At 44.6% G+C, this 18,751-nt stretch overlaps 1 protein-coding gene and 1 long non-coding RNA gene across 4 annotated transcripts in view; one reads left to right on the top strand and one right to left on the bottom strand.

Moving 5' to 3' along the window:
- The first annotated feature begins 1,397 nt into the window (after window positions 1-1,397).
- Window positions 1,398-18,751, top strand: part of LOC105496119 (proteasome inhibitor subunit 1) — a 46,898-nt gene continuing 29,544 nt past the window's right edge. The window contains exons 1-4 of one of the 3 annotated variants that reach the window (XM_011766234.3): window positions 1,398-1,553; window positions 5,692-5,841; window positions 12,373-12,525; window positions 14,306-14,388. In XM_011766234.3, coding sequence (XP_011764536.1) covers window positions 5,713-5,841; window positions 12,373-12,525; window positions 14,306-14,388 — 365 coding nt within the window. In that variant the 5' untranslated portion in view covers window positions 1,398-1,553; window positions 5,692-5,712. Of the gene's footprint in view, window positions 1,554-5,548; window positions 5,842-12,372; window positions 12,526-14,305; window positions 14,389-18,751 lie in introns of those variants that run through there. The other 2 variants (XM_011766233.3, XM_011766235.2) reach the window with 2 other exon arrangements.
- LOC139358486 (uncharacterized) lies at window positions 12,542-17,135 on the bottom strand. Its single transcript, XR_011613444.1, has 3 exons — window positions 17,024-17,135; window positions 14,285-14,412; window positions 12,542-12,677 (listed from the first exon to the last, which is right to left on the bottom strand). It is a non-coding gene; the product is annotated as an uncharacterized lncRNA (long non-coding RNA).

Here is an 18,751-nt window from a genome sequence, read left to right on the forward strand (position 1 = left end):
ACATCAAAGGCACAGGCAGCAAAAGGAAAATCAGGCAAATTGAACTTTATAAAAATTAAAAGCTTTCGTGCATCAATAGACACTATCAACAGAATAAAAGGCAATTCACAGAAAGGGAGAAAATATTTACAAATTATGTATCTGATAAAGGAATCATATCCAAAATATATAGAGAACACCTAAAATTGAACAACAAAAACCAAACAACTCAGTTAAAAAATGGGCAAAGGACTTGAACAAACATTCTCCTAAGTCATACGAATGGCCAATAAGTACATCAAAAGATGCTCAGCATCCCTAATCATTAGGGAAATGCAAATCAAAATTATAATAAGATACCACTGGCTGGCCATGGTAGCTCACGCCTGTAATATCAGCACTTTGGGAGGCTGAGATGGGTGGATTGCTTGAGCTCAGGAGTTTAAGACCAGCCTTAGCAACATGGCAAAACTCCATCTCTATTTAAAAAATAAAAAACATACCACCTCATACTCATTAGGATGGCTAAATGGCTACTATGAAAACAAAACAAAACAAAACAAAAAAAAAACAAAATAACAAGTGTTGCTGAGAAGGTGGACAAATTGGAATGCTTCTGTACTGTTGGTGGGAACGTAAAATGGTGCAGCCTCCGTGGAAAACAGTGTGGTTAGTATCACTAAACTGTAGACCTGAAGTGATTACGATGATCAATTTTATGCTATGTGTATTTTACCACAATAAAAAAAACTTTAAAAAACTAATAGAGTTACATAAAAAATTCTTTTTTTTTTTTTTTTTTTTTTTTTTTGAGACAGAGTCTTGCTCTGTGGCCCAGGCTGGAGTGACGCAATCTCAGCTCACTGCAAGCTCTGCCTCCCGGGTTCACACCATTCTCCTGCCTCAGCTGCCCGACTAGCTGGGATTACAGGCACCCGCCACCACACCTGGCTAATTTTTTTGTATTTTTAGTAGAGACGGGGTTTCACCATGTTAGCCAGGATGGTCTTATCTCCTGACCTTGTGATCCACCTGCCTTGGCCTCCCAAAGTGCTGGGATTACAGGCATAAGCCACTGTGTCCGGCCTAAAAATTATCATCTTTTTAAGAAAAGAGGTATCTGCTATGGGTGTCAAATATGCTGGGTACCCCACTGACAAGGGGAATGGGAAGTTGGGAAGTCTTGGATATCAGATACTTGGTAGAAGCAAAGAACAATATCAATCATGGAGGGCTTCCTGGAGGAGGTGATATGGTTGGGTTGATGCTAGGCCGAGGAAGAATTACAGTAGTGAATGACTTCGCCTCAGTGCCCATCTAGGCACTGTCCATTGGTTCAGTTCTTCATGGTTTCCAGGGAGGCAGGGAGCTTGGAATACCCACATTGCTGTCACTTGGCAACCAGGAACTGGTGGCTGCAGCCACCGGCCAAGTTCTTTCTATCATCCCGGGCCCTCATCTCTGGCATGGGCTCTTGGTAGTGGGGGCCCAGACAGGGAGGCACCCGCCACCTGCTTCCTTTCTCAGCCACTCACAGCACTTACAAGGGCAGAATGGGACTCTTGCTGATGTAGGTAAGTCCACAGAAAGTGCTGGATGAATCAGGGGCAACACACACACACACACACACACACACACACACCAGCCCCAGGAGGTCCTCCCATTTGCTCCCATCCCTGGAGGACCCTGGGGTTCAGGACAGGTGGAACATAGTCCTGGCCTTCACGGGATTCACAGCCTGGTTCAGGAGATAGAGTTTACCCCATTCTTTCAATACACTGATGCCAGTGCCTATTCCATGCTGGCTGCTGGGTTACAGACTTTCCAAGGCATGGCTCACCCCTGGTCAGGGGTGTGGGAGGACATAGCAGTCCGCACTACAACACCCTCGTCACCCTTCAGCAGTCACCTCTACACGCAGACTGCTTTCTCTAAATTATGCGACTCTCTGCCTGAGGGCCTTCCAGGACCCCAGAAGCAGCTCTCAGCCTGTGGCAGATGCCCTCAAATGGAAGAGCTCTGAGACATGCCCCATACTGCCTCCCAGAGTTCCCAGGTAGGTGTGCGGTCCAGTTGCCCGTAGAGGTAACTGGCTTCATCACACTCCCTCTGCTGGCTGCCTTTCCTTCCTGTCTCACTTCCCTACTCCACTGCCCCCACTGCTATTTCCTGGAATCAGCTCCCAGATAAACCACTCAAATCCCTGTCTCACCATGGGCTTCTGAGATAATACTCGTTAAGACAGCGATGATGGTGTAGAAGAGGGAGCCAGCGTTCTATAAGATGCCAGCTACAACCAACTGTATGCAAAGCAGTGTTGAACCAAGGGGTGGGGATGACGGAGCTGCCTGCCCTGGTGCAGACAAGGAGTGGGTACATTTGCTGTAAAAAACTTTAAAGTAGTAATAAAAGAGACCAAAAGTCAGTCCACTTTTTGCTATCATCATGAACCAGCAATTTACATCAACTTCAATGATAAAATTCTCCACCTGACTAAGGCTGATAGCTCTCACTGTCCCATGCCCACCCCTTGGTACCCCACTGACGCCAAGCACACTGAGGAAAGAGCAATTAATCATGGGCAAAGAGATGAGGGAAACCTCACTCAGGAGACAACATTGACCTTCTAATCACACACAGCTAGCTGCATTCCACCACGCCTTTGCACATACTGTTTCCTTTTAGTGGAACACCTTTTGCTCCTAAATCCACTTTTTTTTTTTTTAAGACAGTCTCGCTTTGTCACCCAGGCTAGAGTGCAGTGGCTTGATCTCAGCTCACTGCAGCCTCCACCTCCTGGGTTCAAGTGATTCTCCTGCCTCAGCCTCCCAAGTAGCTGAGATTATAGGTGCCTGCCACCACACCTGGCTAATTTTTGTATTTTTAGTAGAGACAGGGTTTCACCATGTTGGCCAAGCTGGTCTTGAACTCCTGACCTCGTGATCTGCCCGCCTCAGCCTCCCAAAGTGCTGGGATTACAGGCGTGAGCCACCGTGCCTGACCAGTGCTTTTTTTTTTTTTTTTTTTTAAACACTAGACAGTGAGCCCTATAGGGACAGGAACCTGTTCATCTGTGTCTGGACCACACTAGGCACTTAGGAATGGGCTGCCACTAAGTAGGCACCTTAAGTGGACACCCTGCACTATGGTTCATGGCAGCCCAGCCTATCAAAGTTTATTGATGGAATGAATCTGTAGAACTTTTCCATAACTGGATAAGGGTATCACAACAGAAGGGACAGAACAAGCAAAAGCAGGGAAGCCCGAAAGTGCAGAACTTCTCAGTAGAAAGGGCAAATAGCTTTATGCCACAGGCAGTACATCTCAGAGAGGAGTTCCACAGCCATCAGCTTTAGTGTCGTCCAGAATGTGGTCAACATACATGCACTCTTCCTCAGACCTTCTAATCCAGAATCTCTGCAGAAGGAGTTCAAGAATCTGGGTGTCTCAAGGAAACTCTAGGAACACAAAATTTGGAGAGGCACAGGACCAGCTGACAAAGGGAGTGGTGAACTATAAAGAGATAAGAGTGGCCTGATTGGGTTGGGGCTAGGACAAGAATTCATTTCTTCATTCAGTATTCATTCTTTCTTTCAATAAGTATAGATTGATCCCAGATGGCATTCAGGTACATATGTGCACAAAGTAGACATGCTCCCTGTTTCTTTGTCACAGTCTAGTGGAAAGACAGTCATTAAATAAGCAAAGAAATAAATACCTAATATAGTTTCAGGTTATGATTAGTGCTTTGCAGGGAAAAAAAAAAAAAAAAACAGGAGAGGGGTTAAAGACTGGAGAAGGTTATTTGGATGGAATGGTCTGGGAAGCCCTCTATTGAGGATGGTAGGAGTGAGGGATGGAGCCTCTAGAAATGAAGAAGCAAGACACGTAGATATTTGGGAAAAGAGCATTCCAGGAAGAGGAATGCAAAGGCCTAAACAGAACGCATGAAAGAGGGAAAGTGGTTGGGAAGCTAGATGCTGGAGGATCAGACCAGGGTGGAAGCAGTGAAGGTGATGGGAAGTGGTCAGATTCATAATATATTTTGAGAGTGGAGTCAACTAGCTTTGCTGTTGGACCAGATGTAGCTGTGAGAGAAGGGGAGCCAAGGTCATTGCAGGTATAAAGGGGATGGGAGGACAGTTGAAGGAGATTGAATCAGAGAGGTACAGGACTGGCAGGGCTGGGGCAGGAGGTGGCAGACCACATGCAGGTTCCTGCAGACCACGGGGAGGACTTTACTTTTCCATTGAGCGTGATGGGAACCCTGTGAGATTTTGAGCCGAGGGATGTGATCTGACTTGTTTTCTTTTTTCTTTTTGTTTCTTTTTTGAGACGGAGTATCGCTCTGTTGCCCAGGCTGAAGTGCAATGGTGAGATCTTGGCTCATGGCAACCTGCACCTCCCGGGTTCCATCGATTCTCACGCCTCAGCCTCCTGAGTACCTGGGACTAAAGGCGTGCGCCACCACGCCCAGCTAATTTTTGTATTTTTAGTAGAGACAGGGTTTCACCATGTTGGCCAGGCTGGTCTCAAACTCCTGACCTCAAGTGATCCACCTGCCTCGGCCTCCCAACGTGATGGGATTACAGGCGTGAGCCGCCACACCCGGCGGATCTGACCTGTTTTCTAACAGAATCTCTCTGGTTGCGAAGTGCAGCACAGAGAGAGACAGGAATGGAATGGGGCAGTTCCGAGGCTGATGCCAGGCGTCCAACTGAAAGATGACAGGAGCTTGGACCAGGTTGGTGACTGGGATGGGGAAACTAAATTTATTTGGGTAAAAACAATAAGTGGATTTCATGAAACTTGTTGACGTAATGGGTGGTAAAAATCATAAAGGGGGTAGTCAAACAAATGATTGAAATTTGGTAATGGGTCAGGAGCTTCAGCTCTGCGGGCAGCAGTTGTGTCTTCTTGGAAAAATGGTTTCAACTCTCAGCCGTTTTGTCATCTGCAAAATGGGGATAATAATGGTACATCATAGAGTTGTTGAGAAGGTGATGTAAAGGTTTTAGTACAGGATGTAGCACACAATAAACACTTAATAAATGTTATCTTAGAAGCCAGACTGCTAGGTTCCTGTAACCATCTCAGCCATTCACCGGCTGGCTGTTGTCACCTTGGTCAAATTAGCCCTCTGTGCCTCAGTTTCCTCATCTGTGCAATGAGGCACATTAATCGTTAATATCAACTGCATAGAGTTGGGTTGTGAAGATTAAATAAATGAATACAAGTAAAGCATTTAGAATAATGTGGCCGGTAGTAAGCACTGCGTACGTATTAACGATTATTAAGAATGTATTTTAGCCACATTTCCCAGCCCCTTCCCCGGCCTAGCATAACCCATTTTGTGCATGTGAAGTCTGGCTTTCAGCAAGGTGGCCTCTTGGAGGGTGCTGTGCTTGCGTGAAGCGATCCTGTCGGCCGCGGCGAAGACCCAGGTTCCGGCTTTGAGGGGCCTCGCCCCGCGCGGTCCCTGGCGGAACCTTTTAGTTCTGCGCTCGCGTTGCCAGCCCGGCGCGCCTCACGCAGTTGCGCCCGCTCCTGGGGCTACTTCCGGCGGCCCCGCCCCGCCCCGCCCCCGGGCGTCTCCATCTTGGTCTCAGGTGTAGACTCTGCCAGAGCTAGCGCAGGAGTGAAGCGGAGTTATAGCTACCCCGGCCGCGGAGGTGGCTCACTGCACTACCCCCTACCCCTTCTCTCCTCCAGACGCCGAAGTCGCTGGCGCTCATGGCGGGCCTGGAGGTACTGTTCGCATCGGCAGCGCCGGCCATCACCTGCACGCAGGACGCGCTCGTCTGCTTCTTGCATTGGGAAATGGTGACACACGGCTACTACGGCTTGGGTGTCGGTGACCAGGTACGCCACGGAGCCGGCCAGGGTGGAGGAGGGAACTGTCTTCTGTCCAAACTCAGAGGCCCGGAGGCCTGGTCCAGAGCGCCCGATTTCCCCGCCTTTCCCAATGCAGGGCCTGGGGCACATGACAGCGTTGGTAAAACCTGCGGGTTGGAGGTTGCTCACCTGCTCCAACCCAGCCCAGAGTCCCTCACAGCACAGCTGGCACAACATGATTTGTAAACTCAAGGGCAGAAACTCGCTTCAACACAGCCTGGCAGCCTCTCAGGCCAGGACTGTGTGGACCTAGCATTCCATAGAATGGAAAAGAATCCAGACAGGAGTTTAGCTCCCCAGAGCACTCCTCACCCACCTAATCTCCTCTGAATTCCTTCCCACCCAGCCTCGGGGTGAGGGGACTGACTCAGTTCCCCCCTCATACCACACTAGAGCCTCCACCAAACATCTGGATCCAAGCACAGGTACGGGAGTGAGCTTTGACCTACTCAGCCCCAGGCCACGGCCCTTTTTTCACCCCTTAGCATGGGCCCAGAGAGTTCACATGCCTTTCACGCTTTACTGAAGGGCCCAGCGTAGTCCACTCGCTACTGCCATCCCCAGCTCAAGCTCTAGGAAACAGTCCCCCCTAGAATCGTATACACATACAGCCTGGATGTGAGAGTCATATAAGATTTTCTCCTCATAGCTGTCCCCATAGGGCCAGCCCCCTCCACTCCCATCCCCAGGCTCCACCTCTTACACCTAGGGACGTTGTTGTCATCCCCACCGAGTTCCAGGACCGCTGGGCCCAACCCACCTCACTAATTCTTTGCTCTAGCATTCTTCTGTCTTTCCTGTCTCTTCCCTGTGACCCTCATCCCCCACATCCACATCATCCTAGACATCTGCTTGCTGGGACAACTGGGCCTGCCTCCATGCATGCCCCTCACTGTCACTGTTCTCTCACTCTCAGAACCAAGACCAGCCATGGGAAACAGACCACCCCATCACCCTTCCTCTCCTTTTTGACTGCTTCAGTCCTCAACTCCTCTAGTCATTTTTTTTAGCTTCTCAAATAGAGTCTTAATTCTCCTCTCCTGACACAGCTTTAGGGACCTGTCTTCAAACTTGTTTTGTACATTCTGAGCACTTAGGCAAGTATCCCCTTTCCCCTCCGCCTCACTGCTGTCCCTATTCCTCTCTGTCTCTTAGAACTAAAGACCAAGACCACGATACCCCTCTCACACTTTACCTCCTTCAGCGGGAACCAGAGCCTAAGAACTGTCAGGGATTTCTGGCTCTTCCCCTGCCCGCCCCCGACCTCAGTTATCTCACTGGGACCCCAGGTACACACTCAGGATCCCCATTCCCACCTCCAAACTCACACATACTTCATCTCTCAAATGGGCTCTATGACTGGAGATGAGGATGGAAAAGAACAGCCAGCCTTTCACACACACACACCTGGAAGCAGGAACCATTTCACCTTCCCAAACACATCTGTCCCTGTCCTTTCTCTTTGTGCTGCTCTTCATTCCACATACCTTCCAAATGCCTTTCAGCATTTCAGACCTTAGTACCAGGTAGAGACACATTTCAGTGTCAGGCTCCTGTTTCAGTGCATAGTCCCCCTAACAGAAATCTTGTCTCCCCACTTGTCCTACTCCAGCTTTTTAATCTTGAGCAGCTCTTCACTTGCCCCAGTCATTTTATTTCAGCTTTTCGTAGATTCTTCAAAGAAACTGATATCTGGGATGGTGCAGGGGACAGTGGGGCTGAGAAGAGGAGTAAGATTTGATTTTGACCTGGGAGCTCCTCCATTGGCCCTCAGCTCTCTTGTCCTTCAGATGGAACAGCTGTGCTCTGCACTGTCCCTTCTCATGTACCTCACTCCCCTTACATACCCCTAACTAGCTACTTCTACTCTGCCACACTGTCAGAACCCTGTCCACCTCTGCTCCGGAACTTGTTCTAGAGGGTGTGCCTGATGCCCTTCTCTTCTTGCCATTCCACAAATAAATATCAATCGCTGTGAATCTGCTCCCACCATTCTTACCCTCACTCATCCTGTTGAATCACTTTGACAGTTTGGGAACATCAGTTCACATAAGTCGACACCTTCTTTTAGCTGGCATTATCACCTTTCCATACACTCAAGGCTGCAAAATTTTCGGATGAAATGTACAGAAAGAATACAATCTCATTTTAATACTGTTTTTTTCTGTTGTTGTTGTTGTTGTTGTTGTTGTTTTCCAAAAAAAAGGCCTTGACCAATTCCCCAAGGTCCATCTGATTTTTCTCTGTTCATGGTGCTATTTTTTGAGCTTCTGCAGGCCAGAAAAAGATGCTGGTTTCAGAAATCTTTGGGGAGGCCCAGGACCCTGGGGAATGGGGTTTTTGTAAGGCATTGCCACCTTTCTTCCTGAATCTTGCATGCTCTTGAAGGAATGGGTGTTTGGATTGCAAACTAGAGCGTGGTGTATTTTTGCTTCTCTCTGCCTTTTCTCCTTGATTGCCAGTGGGGCTCAGGTTGCACTTGTCCTCCTGTCACTTCTGCTGAGTCTACTTTCATTCAGAGTGGAAGCTGGAGAGGCATCTTTCCTGTTAGTTTATTTAAAAGGAGGTTTAATTTTTCAGCCTGGGGCCAGCCAACTCAGCTGACTCGATTGTATTTTCCAAGCTCAGAGGATATTTGTGTTGCCTCTCCTGCCATCTCCTGTTTCCACCCTTCTGGGGGTGATAACGAGAGGAAGGTCCAAGAGTGTATGCTTGACTTCACAAGTTGACAGTTAAATGGAAAGCTAGATTGTCTGCTTTCTCTTAGGTTTTACCTCCTCTGTTATAGGGGAATTGTGTACGTAAAACTTGATTAGAAGACCAATGCAGCCACTGGCTTCAACAAAAATCCAATCTTCGAATTTGGATTTCTTTCTTGATGTCAGAACCACTCCTTGCAAGAACTTTACAGCTTTGCCAAGTGGTTTAGGTGGCAAGGGGATAGGTAAGGGATGACTTAGGTGGTCATCGACATAAGTTAGATAATTTTGTTTTCTGTTGTGGAGAATGTAAGGATTGTGATGAAAGAGAGAAAATGCCCAAAATGATCTGTTTAAGTTTCTTTGGGTGCATGTTAGCTCAGAGGCATTGGGTCAAACTCATGACCATTAAAGAACGCTTCCAGTGCCAGGATTTTACCTAGGAAGACAGTTATCTTTATTCTTTTAGGGCCATCTTATGGACCTGGCTGGGGAAAACCTTCTCTAGCCATAGCCTGGGGCAATCAGGAGCTCTGAATTCCAAGTACAACCCTACAGCTGACTTGCTGAGACCTTGGTCAGCTCTCTGACCCTCTCAGGCCTTAGAATTGTCTTTCTTTTTTTTTTTTCAAGGTGGAGTCTCACTCTCAGGCTAGAGGGCAGTGGTGCAATCTTGGCTCACTGCAACCTCTGCCTCCTGAGTTTAAGCAATTCTCCTGCCTCAGCCTCCCCAGTAGCTGGGATTATAGGTCCCCGCCACCATGCCTGGCTAATTTTATTTTGTATTTTTAATAGAGATGGGGTTTCACCATGTTGTCCAGGCTGGTCTCAAACTCCTGACTTCCAGTGATCTGCCTGCCTCTGCCTCCCAAAGGGGTGGGATTACAGGCATGAGCCACTGCACTCAGCCTCAGGCCTTTGATTTTTCATCAGAGGAAGTTAAACCATGTGACTGTGTACTTAGGCTACTTTCCAACTGTGGCTTTCTGGGACTCTTGATATTTGATGTCAGGGTTTACAGGGCAGTTGCATGCCATGTTTGACCTGATATCCCCAGGGTCTGTCCTCTGTTTACTGGGAAACATCAGTTGCACAGCAGTTAGAGACAGCAGTTTCACCTGACTTCAGGGATTTTCTGTAACTCTGGAAGCCAAAGGTGATGGGGAGGTGAGCAGACCAAATTGTTTATATTCCAAGAGAGAACTGTGGTGGTTTGAATGCTGTACATGGAGGATATAATATAAATTTAAAGGCCTTTGACAGAGCAAAGATGAGGATGTCATCAAATTTCTGGCTTCCAAAGTAGACAAATCCATAATGCTAAGCACTAAACATATTTGGGAAAGTTACCCAGTTTGGGGTGAGGGGATAGTTTCTCTTTCTCAGAAGAATGGTTTGATTAGTTTCATTTTTGTTTTTCCTCACTCTCATTTCTGTGCTTCAGGCCTGTGAATTTCATCCTCATCCAGCCAGGTTTTAAACCATGCCAGCTGTGACATCCTCAATTTTATTTGTTTCTGAGCACCAGGGGTGACCAAAGAGGACAGGCCGGCAGTTCTCAATGTGTGGTCTCCCCTTGTCCTTGGTGTGTGAAGTTTTGCTTTGCTGGACCTTTGTCTTTTCCATTTTCTTCATCTCCGGTCCCACTCCCTCCCGCTGTATTCTCATGACTGCAGATCTTCCCAGTCCACCTGACCCATGGTGAGCAATATAAATACACATCCATGAAAAAAGATTCTAACTTTTTTTTGTGCTTTTTAAAATTTTTACATAAAGGTACTGGAGTGTAAACCTCATTTTGGGGGGAACTTTCCTTTAAATCATATTTTTTATTTTATATATAATACTATCATTAGATCTGGTTTGTTCCTTCTGACTGCTAAATAGTATTCCACTGTAAGCATATTTTGCATTTTATCTCCACTTTGGCTACCTTAGCCAAGGCTATAATGAAGATCCTTTGTTATGGACCCTGTGCACAGGGTTTCTTCTGGGAGTAGGGATTTTAAATTATAGGATATTGGCTTACCTAATTGCACTAAAAACTGCCAGATTGCTCCCCAAAAGGGCTGTACGAGTTTAAATGCCCACCAGCAGGGACTAGAGGTTCCCATTCTCCCCACACCTACACAGACATCTGGCAAAAAGTAGAAAACTGGGTAATAACAGTCCGAATCGTATAACTTAGTGTCTCATTATTTCAGTTCTGCTTCTCTGATTGCTAGTAAAATTGAATAACTCTTTAGATACTATTAACCACTCTTTTTCTTGTTCGTATCTTTTGCCACTTTTTGGAGTTGCCAGTTGTTATTGTTCATTTTCCAGGCATTCCCTTTATGTAGAGGTTATTAATTTCTTTCCTTTGCAGCCATAGCAAATGTGTCTTCCTAGCCTGTGGCTGCTTATTAACTTAGTAGTGTCTCTGTTGAACAGAAGCTTTCAGTTACAAACAATGTCAAAGGCAGCATTTTTTTTCTTTTATGAATCTTGTTTAAGAAATCTTCCCCACCTGGAAATCACTATATTATTTTTCCTGTAGAAATAATTTGAGAACTATTTCTCAAACTTTAGTATGGAAAGTCTTAGGATTTGTTAAAAAGAAAAAAGGAAGACATCACAACTCACAATAAAAGATGTATTTTACACCCACCAGGCTGACAAGCATGAAAATGGCAAGCATTTTACCCCTACTAGATTGGCAAGCAACAATAGCAATGTTGCCAACTACACGGAGCAACAGGAGCTTTCATACATTGCTAGTGGGAGTATAAATCAGTAACTCTTTAGAAAACAACTTGACTTTATCTTGTAAATTAAAAGCTTTTCCTCCATGCATACTCTATAGAAATTTATCCATGTATGTATCAGATGTGTACAAGAATGTTCATAGCAGCATTGTTCATAATAGCAAAACAAATAAGCTGGGAAATACTCCAAATCACCATCAACAAGTACATGTATAAATTGCAGCATAGTCATACAGAATGCTGTATAGCTGTGAATGTGAATCAGCTGTAGTTAAATGCATTGACATGGATGCCTTTCCAAAAACAATATCGAATAAAAAAGGCAAATGACAGAAGTGATGCTGTTTATTTAAAATTCAAAAATATTTGAAACAATATATTTTTGTGGTTGCATGTAGAGTAATATAACTCTAGGGAAAAGTAAAGAAATTGTTTAAGAGTGGTGATTACCCTTGAAGGGGAAGGAGGGACATTTATTGGAGTTTGCTACCCAAGGCTTTAGCAGTATTGCTGATGTTCTATTTCTTAAGCTGGTGGTAGAGACATTTTATAATTCTTTGTTATTTGTACATATGCTGCATTTTGTGTACTATGAAATTATAATTTTTGTACATCACTGCAGTCAGTTAGGGTGTATTAGGATCTGTGTTTTTAGTCAACACCTTGGTAATCTATTGTAGTTAGCCTAAGGTCCAAACTTTGAAAAACACTACTTAGAACTTCTCAGTGATCCTCAAGGTGACTGGCTTTATTCTTAGCAGAGGGATGGGGAAGAGATGATTATTAAACCAACACTGCAGATTCTTGACAGGTTCCAATGCTGTGTCAGAAAGGTAGCTCAATATGAGGGAGAGCACAGTAGAACAGAAGCCCAGAGACCTGGGCCCTAGACCTCTCTCTCGCTGTAGGATCTTGGGCAAGTCATTTCTCTTGACCTCCACATCTTCATCTGTGAAGTGAGGCGGGTAAGATTAGCTTATCTTGTGAGGTTCTTTATAATTCTGTGTTTTGAGGTCATGATCTTTCTCCTCTCAACTGTGGTGTCTTCCCAGCCGGGTCCCAATGATAAGAAGTCAGAACTGCTGCCAGCTGGGTGGAACAACAATAAGGACCTGTATGTCCTCCGGTATGAGTATAAGGATGGGTCCAGAAAGCTCCTTGTGAAAGCCATCACCGTGGAGAGCAGCATGATCCTCAATGTGCTGGTGAGTCTCTGAGACACGTAAGTCTGCTGATGAGATGAGGATGGGAATGGCTGTTTTGAAACCCATTTAACAGTCTGGATCCAGAGCTCCAATGTTCGTGTAGCCCTTACCCGGTGATCCCACTTCTGGAAATTTATCTTAAGGTGAGAACCCTAAGTATAAAAAATATTTGTACACAAAGATATTTACCACCTGGAATTAAGAAGGAGTGGCTTTCTCTCAACAGGGAAATGGTTAAATAAAGTAAATCTGTTCAGTGACAAGATAGAAGGAAAAAACTTAGGTAACTCCAGTGGGCTACTTCAGTTCCTTAAATAAATTGAATTCTTTGCTGCCTTGGAGCCCTTGCACTTTATATTTCCTATGCTGGAAGGCTCTTCCCCTCCCCCATCTGCCCCTCTCACAGCCCTCCACCATTCCTTCAGCCTGGACAATTCTCTTTCATGTTTGACTTCCTCAAAAAGTTCAGTTCTGACTACCCACTCCCATTCCTACTGCCAAAAAAATCTAAATTATGTCTCTCTACACCATCATTTTATTTTCCTGCCTGACACTCATTGCAGCTTGTAATTGTGTAGTTATTTGTGCTTTGCTTTTATTCTGCCATGGGACTGTATGTGCCACAAGGACAGTGACTTTCTTTTTGTTAACTTTTGTCTTAGTGGTTTGTGTGTGACCATGTGGAAGTATCCTGCTCTATGTATTATACTGCACTTTGCCTTTTTTTCACTCGATGTTTTGGAGGTCTTGACATGGAAATACATGTAGATGTACCTTATTTGTTTTAACTGTTATGTAGTTTCTCATGGCACCATAATTTCTTTATTCCTTTCCCTTTTGATGAACATTTAGATCTTGTGTCAGATAGGGTTCTTGGTTTCAAACAACAAAAACCTCTTGGGTTAGTTTAATCAAAAAGGGTTTATTAAAAGAACCAGGATCACCCAGGCGCAGTGGCTCACACTATAATCCCAACACTTTGGGAGGCTAAGGCAGGTGGATCACTTGAAGTCAGGAGTTTGAGACCAGCCTGGTCAATGTGGTGAAACCCTGTCTCTACTAGAAATATTTTTAAAAATTAGCCAGGCATGGTGGTGGGTGCCTGTAATCCCAGCTACTTGGGAGGCTGAGGTAGGAGAATCCCTTGAACCCAAGAGACAGAGTTTACTGTGAGCCGAGATTGCACCACTGAACTCCAGCCTGGGCGATAGAGCAAGCCTCTATCTCAAAACAAACAAAACAAAACGAAAAGAACCAGGATAGCTCATTGAAACAGGTTTAAGGCTAGGTTTCCAGAAGCAGTGTCCCAAATCATGCCCCGGAAACCGCTGCTGCCACCAACACTGCCCAGTATTAGGTACTGGCTGATTCTGTCTGCCCTGGTGCACCCTTCTGTTAAGCTGCTGATATGACTCCTTGGCCTCTGCTGCTACCCTCATTAACAAGATATCTGCCCCTTGCTGGGTCTGCCTCTTCATGTTGCTCACCTCCAACTCAAAGTTGATGCATCAGTTCAACACCTCAGTTACCATGCCTGAGCCCTTTTGCGAAAGAGCCTGGGAAGTAGGTGTTTTAGCCTCTGCCTTGGAAAGGCAGTATTCCTAAATCAAAGAAGTCTCTAAGCCTTAGGAAGGTATTTTATATAAACAGTCCTTATATATGTCTTTGTGGACATATGTGAATATTTCTTTAGGTTGAAGACTCTGTTACTCTCCCTCCACCCTCCCACGCTTAGCCTAGAAATATCCCAGTCTCTCACTTTCTATTTTCACTCATCTAGGAATATGGCTCACAGCAAGTGGCAGACTTGACCCTGAACTTGGATGATTATATCGATGCAGAACACCTGGGTGACTTCCACAGGTACTTCTAAATGATGTCTCTTCCCTGGAAAAGAGAGAACCAATGGCAAGATATAAGGAATAGGGTAGATGTCTCCAGAAAATTCAGGAAGGTGGATGGAAGAACCTTTTATTTCTGGGCACAACTTCCTAATTTTCTTTTCTGTTTTTTATGTATTTGAAGAGGACACTCACATAGGAAATGCCACATGAGACAAGATAATGCAATCAGGAGTCCACAAGTGTTGTGGTGGCTGCAGAGTAGAGGTGGAGCCAGGCCAACTCATTCAGCCAGAGCAGACTCCTGGGAGAATGTGTACCCCATTGGGTCCCCAACCCCAATCTCCAACTTAAAAAAAAAAAAATTATTTTCTTCAGGGTCGTTTTAGGTACAAGCAAAATTGAGCAGAAAGTGCAGAGCGTTCCCATATTACCTCCTGGTCCCATACACCCACAGCTTATAGCTTCCCTGTGTCAATATCCCATACATAGTGATACACTCCTTACAACTGATGAGTCTACATTGACACATCATTATTAGGGCTCAAGCCTGCTGTTGTGCAGTCTGTGGGTTTTGACAAATAGATGAGAATGTGTGTCTACCATTAGTATCACACAGAATAGTTTGACTACCCTAAAAATCTGTGCTCCTCCTATTCTTCACTCCCTTTTCACTAACTCCTGGCAACCACTGATCTTTTTACTGTCTCCATAGTTTTGCCTTTTCTAGAGTGTCATATAGTTGGTATCATACAGTAGTACATTCTAGGCCTTTTCAGCAGATAGAACTAGGAAAATTTTTCCTTATGAGTTTAAATTGCCACCTCTGTTTTTAATATAACACTACAGGATTCTTTTTCTCTTATTCCGTACTTATATGTCCCTTCTCCTGTGGTGAGAACCCTGATTCCCAACAGCATCAACATATTTACTTATTTACTTGATCCCAGAATACACACAAATATTTTCTGAATGACATCAGTGCCTACCAAGAACAAACCTACTAAGTAAAGTTCCAAATGATTTATTTTCAGTTCTTTTTGTCTTTTACCTATGTCCCACAAAAGATGTAGGCAGAGTAGTGTCTTCCAAAGGTACTTAGATTAGTGCTTGTTTTTTAAATCAATATAATGAAGTTATCTGTTTTATAGATAGTTAAGCTGATTTATGTCTGCTTTATTCCATTATAGGGAATTTTCCCCCATCTTCATTGACCACCGCAGGATTTTATTTTTTATTTTATTTTATTTTTTTGAGATGGAGTCTAGCACTGTCACCCAGGCTGGAGTACAGTGTGACAATTCAAGCAATTCTTGTGCCTCAGCTTCCCGAGTAACTGGGATTACAGGTGTGCACCACCACACCCAGATAATTTTTGCGTTTTTAATAGAGATAGAGTTTTGCTGTTGACCAGGCTGGTCTCAAACGCCTGACCTCAAGTGTTCCACCCGCTCAAGTGATCCTCCCAAAGTGTTGGGATTACGGGTGTGAGCCACCATGCCCAGCCATCCTCAGGGTTTTAGAGTAAGCTTGGCATCACTATAAATGCACAATTATGAAACCTTAACTGAACCTCAGAACTACCCAGAAACTCTGTTGCATTTAATAGCATCTAATCAGCAATACCCTGTTTGAACCTATTCCAGTCCTCACAGAATTTCAAACCACTGGCCTCCACATTCTGGCCACTCCTCATTTCTCCTCCCCTCTTCCACGCAGCTTCTGTGTGAGGAGATCTTTTACATATTCCCCTCCTGCATGCCACCCTCCAGTGTATTTCCCTCATAGCAGTCTGACCAATCTGTTTCAGACATAGATCAGATCATGGTTACAACTCGGGTTTAAAACCCTTCAGTGATGCCACTTCACACCCATTAGGATGAGTACTATCAAAATAACCAGAAAATAAACAAGCGTTGTCAAGGATGTGGAGAAATTGGAACCCTTGTGCACTCTTGGGAATGTAAAATGGTGCAGCCACTATGGAAAACAATATGACAGTTCTTCAAAAAATTACTGTATAATCCTGCATGTCCGCTTCTGGGCATATACCCAAAAGAATTGAAACTAGGTCTTGAAAAGATATTTGTACACACATCTTCATAGAAGCATTATTCACAGTAGCCAAAAGGTGAAAGCAACCTGGCTGTCCATTGACAGATGAATGGATAAACAAAATGTAGTATGTAAATACAGTAGAATATTATTCAGGTTTAAAAAGGAAGGAAATTCTGGCCCATGCTACAACATGGACAAACCTTGAAGACATTATGCTAAATGAAATAAGCCATTCACAAAAGGACAAATTCTGTATGATTCTATAAAAGGTACCTAGATTAGTCAAATTTATAGAGACAGAAAGTAGATTGTGGTTGCCAGGTACTGGGGCAAGAGGGGAATGGGGAGGGGAGTTAGGAATTAATGGGTACAGAGTTTGTTTTGCAAAATGAAAAGAGATCTGGAGGTGGATGGTAGGTGATTGCACAACAATGTTAATGTACTTAACACTACTGAACACTTAAAAATGGTTAAGATGATAAATTTTATGCATATTTTACCACCATTAAAAGGCTTCAGGGAATGCTCATTGCTCTTAGGATAAAGAACACAATCCTTGATGAGGCCTTAAAGCCTAGCATTCACCCCTTCAATCTCACCTTGTACGGCCTTCCCCACATCCCTGTGCTTCAGCCACAGTGTCATTCTGCCCTCTTCAGACTGCTTCCCTCTGCATAAAGTGCTCTCCTTGATCTCATGTAGCCAACTCCTGTTTATCGTTTGGTTACCAATTTAAATGTCAGTTCCTTAGAGAAGCTTCCTCTGGCCCCCAGGCTTAAAGCTTCAAAACATTTTACAATTTTTTTTGGAGACATGTTTCCCTCTGTTGCCCAGGCAGGCTGGAGTACAGGGGCACAATCAACTCATTGCAGCCTCAACCTGCTGGGCTCAAGTGACCCTCCCACCTGAGCCTCCCAAATAATTGGGTCTACAGGCATGTGCCATGATGCCCAGCCAGTTTTTTATTTTTTGTAGAGATGAGGTCTTTGCTGTGTTGCCCTGGTTTAAAACATCATTTTTTAAGCATTTAATCAATCAGTAGATATTTTACATTTGCCTTCTTAGAGTTGGTCTTCCCTTGCCTGTGATCTCCTTGAGGGCAGGGCTTGGGTCTCTTTTGCGTACTTTAGACAAAGCAGGGAAAGGGGGAAATGAGCCAGGCCTGACCAGCAGAATGCTGCTCCTCTGGGTGTTGCACACACCCTGACACTGAACCCTCTTAGTGGGTGAGGGAGGGACATTTGGAGAATGGTCTCTTGACTTCTTCACTTTGGAGTTCCATTGGGAGAGAAATTGACAAAACCTGTGGAAGAACCTAGGCATATTGGCCATTCATGCTCATTAGAGCATTCCGTCTGCTCAGTAATACTGAGAGAGAATTGTGATCCTGTCTATTTGTTTTTTAAGTACATTTGTTTGAGGGGTTTTTGTGTGAGGGAGAGGATGTGTGTTGTGTTTTGTTTTGTTTTTTGATTACTGTGAAATGAGGGACACAATAGTACTACCTCAGGGTTTTTCTGAGAATGGAATGAGATGTCAGCACATAGAGTGCTTAGTGCTTAGTCCAGCTCTTAGTAAAATACACAAAGGGGAAAAAAATCTGATCACCAGGAATCATCTCCGTGGAAATGGGCGGTGAAAGCTGAGGTATGGCTCTGCCTCCTGATCAGAGGCCCTCTCTCCCTCCTGTGCCTTTCAACCATAGCCTCCTCCATGTAGCCCTCTTTGTTAGGTCATTGTGGCATGTCTTGACTCTTCTAGGAATTTGTGCTCCTCAGTGAGCAAACTGTGATTTGCTAAGAAATATAAACCTATTGTGTTCCATTCTGCTGTACCCTTTCTGTGTCAGATGAGATGATAGGCTGTCGCAGTTGTTCTGCCAACGCTTAAAAATTATGTGAGAACCTCTCCTTCAGGACCTGGTGGTTTTTTAATCAGGCCTGAATTTTACACATGCCTAGGGATATCAGAGGCTTCCCTCTGATCTCATTAAAAGGAAAGAGGATTTGAATTTACCCCCGCACCCAGCTTGGGCAGGCAAGCAGCTCATTTTTTTACCCATGGATGTCCAGTGGCTTACTTACTCATTTAGATCAAGGCTCATTTTTTTCTTTACCCATGGATGTCCAATGGCTCCAACATCATTTGTTATTCCTTCATTGAATTGCTTTTGAAACTTTGTCAAAAATCAGTTGTCTGTACATCTGTGGATCTATCTCTGGATCCTCTGTTCTTTTCCATTGATCTCTATGTCTCTTCTTCTGTCAGTATTACTCTACCAGTATTGATTATTGTAGGCCTTAATATTGAGTGGAATAATTCCTCCC

The sequence above is a fragment of the Macaca nemestrina genome, chromosome 15 (genome assembly GCF_043159975.1).
Source record: "Macaca nemestrina isolate mMacNem1 chromosome 15, mMacNem.hap1, whole genome shotgun sequence".
In the NCBI taxonomy this organism is placed as follows: Eukaryota; Metazoa; Chordata; class Mammalia; order Primates; family Cercopithecidae; genus Macaca; species Macaca nemestrina.